Raw genomic sequence first — 13,417 nt, 5'->3', positions numbered from 1 at the left:
CCAAAGGGACCTTCCTTGCCTCTTCCTGGCACTGACGCGGCCACCCAGCTCCCAGAGCCCTGTGAGCTCTGCGTAAACTTTATTTTGCGGTTCTACAAAGGAAATAAAATTAGCCCGTCAGGAGTGGGTGGGACTGCAGGGTGTGACCTGAGCGTTTGCCCAGCCCCAAAGCTCAGTCTCATTGGCCGGAAGGGCTGGAAACGACCGTCCCTTCCCCACAGATACAGAGGCCCAGGGTGCAAGAGCCCCACGCGGTGGGCGCTGCTCTGGAGGGGGAGCTGGTTCTGGGAGGTGCTCCCCGAGGGTGCCCTTACACGGCACAGAGATGTAAGTGCGAGATTCCCGACGGTCCTTGGGGCCGGCCCTGGGCACGGCGACAGCAGTTTCTCACAAGCCGAGTCTTTCTTACGTGCCCGAGGAATCTTCGTAACAATCTAAGGAGCCCCTGTGATCAAGCCCCTCCTTTCTCTCCCTCTGTGTTTCTCCGGTGGTGCCAGTCTCGAAAGTTGCTACGTCTCATTTCCCTGTGAGGATGGGCAAGACCAGGTTAAGTCAGTCTGTGAAGCAGCAGCTACACGGAAGGTAGCACAGGTCCCAAAGTGCACCCCAGTAATGGTGTGGCGCGCTCCCCTCCCCTGCCACCCTGGGACGGATAAGGCGGGCTTGGCTCTTGCTCTTCACTTGTGTACCCCCGGCCTCCCGCCAGCAGGGCACCAGCTCTCGGTGGCTTCCCTGCAGCGGCAGTGTGGGCACGCCGTCAGCTGCTTGTCCCTTATACCCCAAGAGCCTCAGCTGAGCGCTCATGGAGTTGCATCTGGGACAACCCTGTGGCTGTCCCAGATTGTCCCAGATGTGCGTCTTCTAGAATTCAGTGGCGAACAGTCCCTACCAAATGGCCTCAGTAAGAGCCTCTCCCAGATGCACACCCAGCAGCCCGGCCTGGGCCTGGGGTGGTTCCCCGCTGTGAGCCAAAAACGCGGGCGAAGAGGCAGAGAGGGAAGACTGTGCGTGCACGTGGGTGGGCGCTGACTCCAGACGTCTTCTCTTCCCCCTCGCAGTACGAGCTGCACCATCGGGATGGTTCTCCGACTGTGGAGCGACACGAAAATCCACCTGGATGGAGACGGGTAAGGAGATCTCTGTAAACGATTCTCTCACTGTAGACTTTGAAACACGAGTTGGTTTGGGCACCCTTGGGTAATCGTTAGCCACGGAGTCACATGCGACGGGTTCATTGCATCAGGAGAAACAGTGTTACGCTGCCGTGAGCTGCACAGGAAGGTACATCTGCACTTCTGTACCTTCTGTAAACGGTCACGAAGTATCAGGGGAAGCGCATTACGGGAGATCTGTGTGAAGTTCACAGCCACGGTAAACTGTCGTTCATCCACTTACCTTGATTGGTTAAGCAAGTACTCACTACGCGCCCTCCCTGGGGCTGACCCCTGAAAGTTCACGGTGAATGTGGTGCCGCGGGAGCTCGCTGGCTTTGGGGGTCTGGGGAGAGACATCCCACAAGCAGGTGCGACAGTGTGGCCGGTGTCACTTAGGGGGCTGCAGAGGAGGAATCACCTAGTCCAAGCTGTGCGGGTAGCCAAGGGGTAAAGGGCCGTCTGGTTCCCAGTGCATTCGCTCCCAGGGACGTGCCTGGGAACCTCAAGGAGTGGACAGAGGCGGAAAAGAAAATGTCCCTACCCTGGAATTCCAAGCAGGTCACAGTTAACATTGCCTCGCAGATAGGATGGGGAGGGAAAAATAAAAACTTGGATTTGTTGAAGGGTGGGATTGTGGGGATGTTATTTCCTTTTTTTAAATTTTGTTTTCCACAAATATATTTTTCCATGCTGTTCCAAAAAAGAACAGGTGGGGCGGGAAGTAGTGGGTGGGCAGGGATGGTTGGGGGACATAAGAGAGTTGTCACTGCATGCTGTCCTTGCCTGGCACTTTTGCTGGGCTTTCAGCGTTTGGTAGATTTCTCGTTGCTGGGTTAAAAACAAGCCTTCCTCCTTCGAGAACGGATCCTTTTCTGCTTTTGCCTGCTCTGCCTCCGTGGGGCTCCTGATCCCTCATCAGGCAGCATGAGACATACCTGTTCTCAGGGTCCTCGGCGGGCCTGTTCCCGTTGTCTCGAAGTGATCTGATTAGGAGAGTCTGATTTCCCACCACAGATATCTTTCTTTCTGTTTTTCATTCTCAGTGGATTCAGCGTGAGCACAGCAGGAAGGATGCACATATTTAAGCCTGTGTCTGTCCAGGCCATGTGGTAAGTATAGCGTAAGGTTTTAACTCCTCAGAAGTGTTTTCCTGCTGGTCAGGCGCGGTGGCTCACGCCTGTAATCCCGGCACTCTGGGAGGCCGAGGCTGGAGGATGGCTTGAGCCCAGAAGTTTGAGCAAGAGGGCAAGACCCCATCTCTACTAAAAATAGAAAAAAATTAGCCGGGCGTGCTGGCATGGGCCTGTAGTCCCAGCTACTCAGGAGGCTGAGGGAGGAGGATTGCTTGAGCCCAGGAGTTTGAGGTTGCTGTGAGCTAGGCTGATGCCACGGCACTCTGGCCCAGGCGACAGAGCAAGACTCTGTCTCAAAAAAAAAAAAAAAAGAAAGAAAGAAAAAAATATTTTCTTAGCTAATAGCATGAAAAAAAATCTCTTCTACTTAGAAGCTTATTTAGATGCGCACACCTGTGTATATGTGGCAAAATAAACATAAAATTTGCCATTTTAACCATTCTTTAAATGTACAGTTGAGGGGTATTAAGTGCATTTGCAGTGTTGTGCAGCCACCGCCACTGGCCATTTCCAGAACGTTTGCATCATCCCAAAGAGAAACTCTGTACCCATTAAACAATGACTTCTTTTCCTTTCCCCCAGCCTCCGGTAATCTCCACTCTACTTTCTCTCTCCGTGGATTTGCCTGTTCTGGATACCTCATCTAAATAGAGTCATGCAATATCTGTCTTCTTGTGTCTGGCTTCTTTCACTTAGCATGTTGTTTCAAGGCTCGCCCGTGTCGTAGCATGTAGCAGAACTTCATTCCTTTTTAAGGGTGAATAATATTCCATTGTGTGATCAGACCACACTTTGTTTATCCGTTCATCTGGCGATGGACATTTGGGTTGTTTCCACCTTTCGGCTCTCGTGAGTAATGCTGCTGTGAACATTTGTGTACACGCATCTGAGTCCCTGTTTTCAGTTCTTTCTGGCAGATACCTAGAAGCGAAATTGCTGAGTCATATACTAATTCTATGTTTAGCTTCTTGAGGAACTGCCAAACTATTTTCCAGTGTCTACACCATTTTCCAGCCCTGCCGGTAAAACCTACCGGTTCTACTTTCTTCATATCCTTGTCAGCTCTTGTTAGTTTTCTTTTTAATCATCACCACCCTAATGGGTGTGAAATGGTACCCCATTGTGGTTTCGATTTGCATTTCCCTAATGACTATTAGTGTCGAACATTTTTTCATGCTTATTGGCCCTTTGTTTATCTTCTTTGGAGAAATGTCTATTCACGTCCTCTGCGCCTTTCTAAATGGGGTGTTTTTTTGTTGTTGTTGAAGGTGTGTTTTTACATATCTCTAGTTCCTGCTGGCAGAAAGTCACTTCAGCATAAGTGCATCTATTCATTGTGTCTGGCGTGCCATGCCATAGGCACTCAGTGTGCTCAGTGAAAGGAGCGGGGCTTTGCTAGGTGCCAGGCACGCAGGGAGGCACCAAGCAGATGTGATTCTGTCTTCAGGAGGTTTAAAGTCTGTCCAGGGAAGTGGCCACAGATACATGATCAAAGTCCTGTGTTATACTCAAGGACGTGGGGGAGGGTGTTCTCAGAGGGTGTAGGGCTGCAGGGTCCGGGTGCCTGGGTGGGGATAGGACGTCGCCCAGGACACTCTGCTTTGGGGATGAGGTCGCTTTGGGTGAAGGCTGCGTTGGGTGACGGCATCACGTCCACACCTCCTCTTAGAGCCTCCTTCCTCCTTGGAGGGTTGCACAGACTGCCCAGAGCAGCAAACTCGACAAAACAATCTCTCTGAAATTATCTGGGAAAAAACTCAGGAGAGAGCCGGTACCATCTGATGGGAAGAGTTCTGTGCAATGTTTCAAAATAACGATGCTTTCTTCTGGGCACAGTGAGAGTTGTGCAGAATCCTCCCAGGGCCAGAAGTTAATATTGTCCTTCATTTTTTAACATCCTCTGTTACTCCACACTGCAGTCAATTCAGGATCATTTGGGAGAAAATCATGAAATGAGAATTCTGGAACATGAACCAATAGATGTCCCAGATGTTTCTTTGTGTCCCTGCGTCATTGGTTATCTCTTTCTCTCCAGGCAAATAAAAAATAGGCCCACATGTTTTTCTAGAAACTTCGGAATGAGAACTAAATTTAGTACACATGCAGCTCCAGTGTGTTCCCTCAGCCAACCTAGAGATCGGACAGAGACGTGCAGTTGGGGAAGGTGGTGTGGATTGCAGGATTTTTTCTGCCACTGTGGGGCCGTTCTCTGATAACTCCGTCCCTTCCAAGGCTCCAGTCTTTCACCCCATTCGCCAAGAAATTTTCAGCCTTTATTTTTGTAATAAGAAGTAGAAAAGGGCGGCTCAATGAAATGAATACATCTTTAATATTGTTTCTTCTGCCCCGTTCTGCCTCCCCAAACCTCTCCTTCAGTTAGTTTCTGTATTAAAATGAGTTTCTAGAACTCTTTTCCTTAAGAAATCTAAGCTATTGTAACATCGACTGGGGATAGTTAGAAATGTAAGTATTTCGAATGCAGTCAGATGTCTCTGTCGCATATGAAAGACTTTTCCTTCCAGCTGCGAGGCTTCATTGTGGTGCTCACGTTCAAGGGTCCCGCAGCTTCAGAAGTAAATCTTAATTCTTTGGAGGGGATCGATGGAATGTGAAATAACACGGGAACCAGCTTGAGTGGAAGAGTGATGAAGTTTGTTGTTTGTTTGTTTTTTCTCCTTTTGGACATGACGAGGGATGTTCTGTCCACTCTTGGACTCGGTTGGTGACTGTGGCCAGCTCTGTGACCTGGAAGACTGGGTCGTGGGCTGCCGTGTATCCGCCACACGCCCTTGTTGTGTGAGCACGGCTCCAGCAGGGAGTCCCATGGGAACTGCCCTTCTCCTAGCCCCTGCCTGCACCCCTTGTTTGGAGGGGACACCCCCAGCCCTTCTTGCGTCTCCCCAGCCCTGACCCTCTCCCCTCCTCACCCCAGGTCTGCCCTGCAGGTGCTTCACAAGGCCTGTGAGGTGGCACGAAGGCACAACTACTTCCCCGGGGGCGTGGCCCTCATCTGGGCCACCTACTATGAGAGCTGCATCAGCTCCGAGCAGAGCTGCATCAACGAGTGGAACGCCATGCAGGACCTGGAGTCCACGCGGCCTGACTCCCCGGCCCTGTTCGTCGACAAGTAAGTGTGCCACTTCCTCGCGGGCACCTGCCCACCGGTACCTACCCTGTGCCCGCCCCTGCGTCTGCACAAGGTCGGACCTCCCCTGGAGCCCCTTGACCGAGCCGCCTTTTCAGAACCAGCATTTCCAGCAGGGGTTCCTGGCCTGGGCCCGTGGGTAGTCTTTGGCCGGGGAAGGGTCTGTGACCAGCCCCTGCCCCAAAAAATTACAGACAGATTTGTTGACTGTATTTCTAGGGAACAGGTCCAGAACTTCCATCGGATTCTCATAGGAGTGTGTGGCCCTGTGTGTCACCAGCTCCTTGCTACTCTGTGGTCTGGCCTTTCCTCTCCAGTTTGCCAGAGACTCAATTCCCAAGGCCTCCTCCTCTGCTCTTAGGAGAATTATGACTGTGACCTCTGCTTCCTTGGCTCCCAGCACACAACTGCTGAGGGCAGCCTGCCTTAGAGCGGCAGCCGTGGGGGGAGTCACGTGACCTGTGTCATGTGACCTCTGACAGCACTGACGTGGCCAGAGGCCACGCTCAGTCACGTCTAGTTTGAGAAGAAGGAAGCGGCTCTCTCCACTCCCGGTCAGGACCCTGCTCCCCGCAGAGTGTCCCCTCTGGGACGCTGCGAAGTTCGCAGAGGGCTGTGGACGAGCCACCCTGTGTCGAGAGGGCAGCGGGCGGAATGATTGGAAGCCCCGTTGCACGAAGCCTCCAGGAAATCACGAGACAGATTGAGGAGAAGTGATCGTTGCCTTTGAATTATTTGAAGGGTCGTCACGGGAAAGAAAGATCACCCTGGTCAGTGTGGCCCGTCGGGTGCAGACTAGGGTTGGTGCGTAAATGGTACAGGAGATACATACACTTTGGAGCCGGCCACAGCTGGGCCGGGCTAGCCCCAGGCGCAGTGAGGTCCTCGCACCCACCTGTGTTCAGGCAGAGACTAAAGGGCCCAGTGGCGTGGGCAAGTCACGCTGGCGATTCCAGCGTCCCACCTTGAGAGTGTCTGCCGCTGCGGGGCCTGAACGAGCAGTGAGTTTCCAAACTGTCCCCCGTCCGCCCGATCTGCCCTCTGCTGTGTCGAGTCCCGTGGGAACTCCGGAGATGGAACAGGGTCTCCACGGACCTCTCCCCGCCCCCCGAGAACACGCGCACCGAGCCGCGAGCTCTCCATGCCAAGCCTCATTCTGTTTAGACCCGGGAGCATCTGGTGTTTCTGTGACCCCTGACCTCAGTCTTCCCAGACTCCCGCGCTTGCCTAAACATCGTTTCTCTCCAGGCCAACCGAGGGGGAAAGGACTGAGCGCCTCATCAAAGCCAAACTCCGAAGCATCATGATGAGCCAGGATCTGGAAAACGTGACCTCCAAAGAAGTAAGAAAATGCTTCTCTCCTTAGCAGAGGCCACGTGGCATTCGCTCGTCCTGGGCGCTGGGAGCTGGCCTCGCACCTGGTTCTCTTTGCCCATCTGCTCCTCAGCTCTCAGAGGCTTTTTTCTGCCTGGTTTTATAACAGCAGCAGGGCTTAGTGGAAAGAGCACAGGCCTTGGAGCCAGACTGTAGTTTGATTCTAACTCGGCCACTTCCCAGCTTTGAGTCATTGGGTGAATTTCTTGACCTCTCTGAGCCTCACCTGTGTTTCCTTTGGTGGCGATTCCATGAGATCTATAAATTGCACCCAGGAGCATTGATCCTCCTGGCATCTGCCTCATGTTGCCTTGTGTTGTACGTCAGAGACAGCAAACTAATTTCTCTACAGTGGACGACAGGATTACAGTTGACTGGCAAGCTGTAAATTCCAGACTGCCTTCTTTCTGCCTTTTAATGTGTTCCTGGATCACTTGTTTTTCCTCTTTCTGTTGCTTTGTGTTCAGGGAATGCAATGAATTATAATAACAGCTTAAACAAGGTAGATCTAAGAGGAGGAGGTTGAACTTGCCATTTTAAAAAGTCATATATAATCTTTTTATGAATTCATCCATTTAAAAAACCATATTGTGATAACCTTTCCAAGCAAGAGGAAACTGATTTTAGATTCTGTGATGTATTTGATATGTAATTGTAAAAGCAAAAGTGCTTTAAATTCAGTAGAAAAGATCTCATGGAAATCAGATGCCTTATTTGAAATAACAAACTTTCCCCAGTTGGATTGACTTTCAGGCTGAGTCACCTGCATTCCTGCCACCTACGCATGTGTGCTGCATGTGTCTAAATATGTTACTCTAAAAGAAAAAAAAAAAAAAAAAGCCACCTTTTTTGGAAACAGCCACTGTTCGTGTTGTAACTTTAATTCTTTGGAGGTAGACAACTGTTGTCTCTAGCAAACCACTTTTCCTAATCTTTTCCACTCCACAGATCCGTAATGAATTAGAGAAACAGATGAACTGTAACTTGAAAGAATTTAAGGAATTCATAGACAATGAGATGCTACTTATCCTGGGACAGATGGACAAACCCTCCCTTATCTTCGATCATCTTTATCTCGTAAGAGGCACAGCTATGGCGGGGCCTAGTGTGGGGGGGCGTGAATCAAACCTTGACTGGTGCTCACAGCGAGACAGAGAGGAAAAGTAGAGAAAAAGCTCCAGTTGCTGGAGCCTCCGTCCCGACTGACAGAAACTCCCCAAGTTCTTCGGCCCCTTCTCCGGCCTGCAGACCACTGGTCTGCTCTGGAGCCAGATGTTCCAGACGTGGCTCTCAGCAGGGCTGCGGGGAGTTTCTTGGAAGCTGTTTGGCACAGGCAGTTGGCAGTGTTTTCAGACTCTCAAACCCTTCCACTCACTCACACACGGGCCCTGCCCAAATGGCGTATGGGCCCCGAAGCCCCCGTTACAAAGGAGGCATTCTCACCAAACCCCGCAGTTACGCCTAGGCACCCCGCGACGTGGGAAACGGGAAACGACAGGGAAGACAGATCACACAGCTGCAACGTAGCTTCCCCTCCGAGCCTGTCCAGACAGCTCCTCCCCGGGACGGCTCCCAGAGACCCTGGAAGAATCTGCCCCGGTCCTGCAGCTTTGGGTGGGTCGCACTGATTCCCTGCACCTCCGTGGCTCGCTCAGATTGTCTTAATGCCGTAAATCTCCATAGAAGGTAACTGGCAAGTTTTCAAAGGCACAGAGACTATAGAGAAAGGCACGTTACTAAAATTAGAGCGGCCGCACGGGGCAGTGAAAATCAACCCACCAGGGCCCGAGTTCCCCCTCCTCAGCCTCACCGGGCCGTGTGACTTGCAGCAGGTCACTTTGCTGCTTTTTTTTTTTTTCTTCATCTTACACCTCTTGGGATGATGAGGAGGATTAAATAAAATACAAGCTGGGTGTGCTGGCATAAGCCTATAGTCCCAGTTACTCTGGAGGATCCCTTGAACCCAGGAGTTCGAGGCCACCGTGGAAAAATAGTGGGGGAAAAAAAGAAAGAAAGAAAATATGTGTTTAAAGCATCCAGCACAGTTTCTGTAGGTGCTAAAAAATGGTAAGCATCGTTAGAGGAGAAAGTGCATCCTGGGAATGGTGAGGAAGTGTATTTGCTGCTAGAGCCATGAATGACTTTGTTTTCTGTCTGTGGGAAGTCATTGGAGTTCTCCAAATGCATTAATATATGTCATGATAGCTATAGAGATATATAGAGATATATATTTAAGTGTATTTGTACGTACAGATCTATATAGATTTCCTATTTATACATTCAAATGTATATATAAATGTGTGGAGTTGAAGACTTTATCTTGAGAGATATCTAGGAGGTACGGGGCACTTCTCCCTGGGAAGTCGATTGATGTCCCTGGTGAGAAGGGAACATAAGGCACCTTCGTCCCGTCTTTCTCCACTAGGTGGTGGTCACGGCCAGAGGACACTCACAGCCTTAGCGGAGCTTGCGTTATTTTTTCGGTGTGGTTTGGTGCTTTATGTCACTTTTTCCATGAGAGATACTAAAGGAATTTTTATGTTTGAGCCTCTCCCTCAAATACGAAAATTCAGCTAGCACAGCACGTTGCCGGCTTCACTGGGGCCCGGCAGCCCCTGGGTCCTGCCGGCTCTGCCCTCTTGGGAACTTGAAAGAGGAAGTTTGTAGGGAGATGAAGGCGGATTCTTTTGCTCTTTGTGACCGTGTCTTTTGCACTTCCTAAGTGCAAAGTGATTATTTTTTCTTTTTCTTTTTTTCCCCCCTTCTATGTTCTTTGAATGCTTAGGAATTGTTTGTTAGTGTGATACTATTTTTTTAAAGTATTAAATTAAAACATTGTAGAAAGTCTGGAAATATAAATAAATCTAAAGAAGAAGAAAAAAGCATTCCCAATCTCACAAATCCAGAAGTAGTCACTGTTAACATTTTGGGCTATTTTATTTTCCCATCTTCTGTTGTGTGGGGTTTTTTTTTTTTTTTTTTTGTAAGGCATATATAGCTTCTTTAAAAAGAAACAAAGAAAAAGAGTCCAGGTGTGGTGGTTCAGGCCTGTAATCCTAGCACCCTGGGAGGCCTAGGTGGGAGGATTGCTTGAGATTAGGAGTTCGAGACCAGCCTGAACAAGAGCGAGACCCTGTCTCTATTAAAAATAGAAAAAATTAGCCGGGAGTGGTGGTGCATGCCTATAGTCCCAGCTACTTGGGAGGCTGAGGCAGGAGGATCACTTGAGTCCAGGAGTTTGAGGTTGCAGTGAGCTGTGATGATGCCACTGCACTCTAGCCAGGGTGGCAGAGTGAGACTCTGTCTCACTCACTCATAAATAGATAGATAGGTAGATGCAAAGAAAAAGAAAGGATCATGCTAATTATGTTTATATAGTTTTGTATCCTGCTTTGTTTTTAAATATTCTTGCCTTATGTGGTGTTTTCCTGTGTCATTAAATATTCTCCAAAAATATGGTTTGTTTTCATGGCTCCTTCATGAGGCTCCACCTTTGTTTATTTCACTAATTTCTTCCCATTTGACCTTTGGGTTCTTTCCACTGTTTTATAAATAGCCTTAAATATCCTCGTACCTAAATCTCTGTGTGAATTATGATTTCCTCAGGATAACTTTTTGTGAGTGAAATTACGGGGTCAGAGGGTTGGAACTTTTTCAGTATTGCCAAAATATTTCCCAGAAAAGGTAGAACGATGCCTTCTTCAATTAGTAGTGTGCAAACGTGCCCTCCCCCGGGTGGGAGGTCACAGGTCATTGCCTCTGACCGTGGGACGTCACTGCAGTCTTAGGAGAGGAAGCAGGGAGACGGGGAAGCAGGTTTTCCTGGACCTGTTCTTTCCCTGAGGCCGAGGGGCCAGTGAGGGCCTGGGCTCTTCCCGCTCTCCCCAGCCTCAGCGCACATGTTGATGATGCTCTGAGAACTTGGGAAGCTTCTTGAAAGTCAGCCCTCAGTTCTCGCTGTTCTCTGAGGCCAAGGGTCCATGAAATAAGGCCTGACTCACCCCCAGGGCTGGGGCAAACTGCGTCCCCTGAGCAGCTCCGAGGCCGACATGTGACACTCACGGGGTTTGTGTGATCTGTCTCCCAGGGCTCTGAATGGAATGCATCCAATCTGGAGGAACTGCAGGGCTCAGGGTGAGTCTCCTCCCCTTGTCCTTCCCTGTCCTTCCAGGCAGCTTAGGGTCCCTCCACGCTGCCATCGAGGCTGAGACCTCGGGCTGCCTGCCTGTCACTGCCTGCACCCCGGTCTCTGAAGTGGCTGCCGGGGCCGATTTGCATAGCTAAACAGATGTGCTTCCAAATGCCACGTCTTGAATAATTCATGGGCTTAGATTTTCCTGGAGTCTCCCGTGATTGTGTGTGTCAGGGAGGACGCTGCTCAATCACACTCACATGGCACAGGACAGCAAGGATGCGGAGAAGGCTCGGAGCCCCCTCCCACCGCCTCGCTGCCCTGTGGAGATGCCCAGAGCCCCCGCGTGGGTACAGAGATCTGCTGGCGGTTTTGCCAGTCAGCAGCCCTGATCCCTGGACCGCTCCTGGCTCTTCCTGAGGTTATACTTTTGGGCCTGGTGGGATTGCAACTAAGTACTCTGCGTTGGCCAGAAGCGTATGCCTTGTCTTAGTCTGAGAAACGCTTAGCAGCAGGAATGAAAGATGTTTGACTCTAGACCTTCAAGAACAGATGTCTGGACTTTTTGTTTTTTAAACAACATAGCCACAAAATCACCGTTCTGCGGGTCTGACATGATGGCATTCTGGAATTACTACATTTAAAAATCAAGACTAAACAAATCTTAAAATATATCCTTAGAACTACTGGTTAAGTTGTGTTCCTCCAGCAGAAAGTATCCTTAACATGTAGGGTGATGCTCTGTGTGTTTTCCATCTTGCTGGGAATAAATGAGTGGCTTTTAAATGTATTTTTTAAAGCATGTATAAGTATTCTCTTATGAAACCTATTTGAGATATTTTCTAACTCCTGAAATTATTTTAGTCTTCCAGTAATAAAAGTATTAAGTTTGTAGAACTACAGAAGCTGGGTCAGAAGACCCTCGGAAATACTTATTTATATCTTGCCTTGTTTCAAAACAGATTTAAGGCAATTCCCAAGGATATAAATAATGGATGGATACATTCTGCTTTTTAAGAGTAGAGACTTTTTTTAAAAGCCTCTGTATACTCATAATAGTTATGAATCTTGACACTTTAAGGAATTTAGAAATCTACTTAAGTAATATACATATTTTTAATTTCTAGCATGCTTTAAACTGAGTTATCTTTTTATAGGGTTTTTTAAAAATAAAGAGATTTGGGTTTTTGGTATAAATATAATACATTCTCATCTTATAGAGGGCATTCAGAAAATACAAAGAAAATTACTGTTAAGGAAAAACAAAAGTTCTACCACAAACGTATTGCCCTTTGTTAATATGTATTTTTTTTTTTTCCTCTGCCAGTTTATCATTACTTTGTTTTTTATAGTTCCTCATCCTGATTCTCCAAATCTGGTTTGTTTGTGTTTTTTTTTTTTTCTCACTGCAGGGTTGACTACATTTTAAATGTTACTAGAGAAATAGATAATTTTTTTCCTGGCTTATTTGCATATCATAACATCCGCGTCTACGATGAAGAGACGACAGATCTTCTCGCCCACTGGAATGAAGCATATCATTTTATAAACAAAGCCAAGTAAGTGGGCGGGGAAGCCGGGCAGAGGCAGAAGCTGACTGGCAGTTGCCGGGTACGCAGGAGCTACTGGTGACCCCAGACACAGACGTTGGCTGGCTTGAGGGGCCTAGATGTCCGATGGACTTTTGGTTTTAGCTGCAGGACCCCAAATACCAGAGGGGAAAAGTTGTTGGTCCTCTCCAGGTAGAGGCCTAACGAGGTGACTCTCCCAACTGTCCATGATTGTGACGTTTGACCCCGGTTGTCCTCGGCACTGGTTCCTGGCAAGGATTGGATACCAAGTGCACACTCTTAGGAGCTCTGCCCCTGGGGAGTCGCTGAGCCAAAGGAGCGCCAGGGAGGGACCTGGGCTCAGAGCTCCTTTGGGACTGTCTCCCCAAAGAACTCGGCCTGTCTTCTGTCCTCAAGTTAGTGTCACGTGGGATGGAACAGTCTGGTCTCACCCATCGTTTGTTCCCATTTTATTCTGCTGTGGAACAACTGTGCCTTATTGCAGTCAAGAACAGGAAGAGAGAACCCTTTGAGAGGCTGTCGAGAGAAACACCCTCTTCTGCTTTGTGCTCCTCTGGGTCAAAGCTTCGTAAAGTGACCTTACCAAATCTTAGTTCTCTTCAATTCCCCGGGGACAGACTCAGGACAGTCTTGAGGGAGACTTCAGACCAGCAGTCCAAAAAAAAAAAGGCAACTGAGTTTTGGAGAGGAATTGTAAGCTTGGGGTGTGGGAATCTGGAGCCCGCTCCCACCCGGTGGGGCTACCTTCTGGACGAATACAGTTCACAGGTGCCGCCCTTCCCAGCCTGGCTCTCCCTCGCATTCTTGAGCGAGCAGTACTTAGACAAACACTGTTGTGTCGGCCTTGCCGTACCTGGCGAATCAGCCAGGCCTGGGCCAGTCTTGCCTCCTTGCAAATGACGGATCAG

The 13,417-nt window shown here is 49.2% G+C and overlaps 1 protein-coding gene across 3 annotated transcripts in view; it reads left to right on the top strand.

Annotated features, from left to right (window-relative positions):
• Positions 1-13,417, top strand: part of SSH1 (slingshot protein phosphatase 1) — a 61,784-nt gene that overhangs the window by 34,856 nt on the left and 13,511 nt on the right. For all 3 annotated transcript variants that reach the window (XM_069496799.1, XM_069496801.1, XM_069496800.1), the window contains 7 exons: positions 1,059-1,127; positions 2,198-2,263; positions 5,220-5,414; positions 6,681-6,774; positions 7,755-7,883; positions 10,894-10,940; positions 12,351-12,497. In XM_069496799.1, coding sequence (XP_069352900.1) covers positions 1,059-1,127; positions 2,198-2,263; positions 5,220-5,414; positions 6,681-6,774; positions 7,755-7,883; positions 10,894-10,940; positions 12,351-12,497 — 747 coding nt within the window. The remainder of the gene's footprint in view (positions 1-1,058; positions 1,128-2,197; positions 2,264-5,219; positions 5,415-6,680; positions 6,775-7,754; positions 7,884-10,893; positions 10,941-12,350; positions 12,498-13,417) is intronic.

The sequence above is a fragment of the Eulemur rufifrons genome, chromosome 21 (assembly GCF_041146395.1).
Source record: "Eulemur rufifrons isolate Redbay chromosome 21, OSU_ERuf_1, whole genome shotgun sequence".
Taxonomy (NCBI): Eukaryota; Metazoa; Chordata; class Mammalia; order Primates; family Lemuridae; genus Eulemur; species Eulemur rufifrons.
The sequence above is the reverse complement of the archived record's forward strand: the minus strand, read 5'-3'. Positions and strand labels throughout refer to the sequence as shown.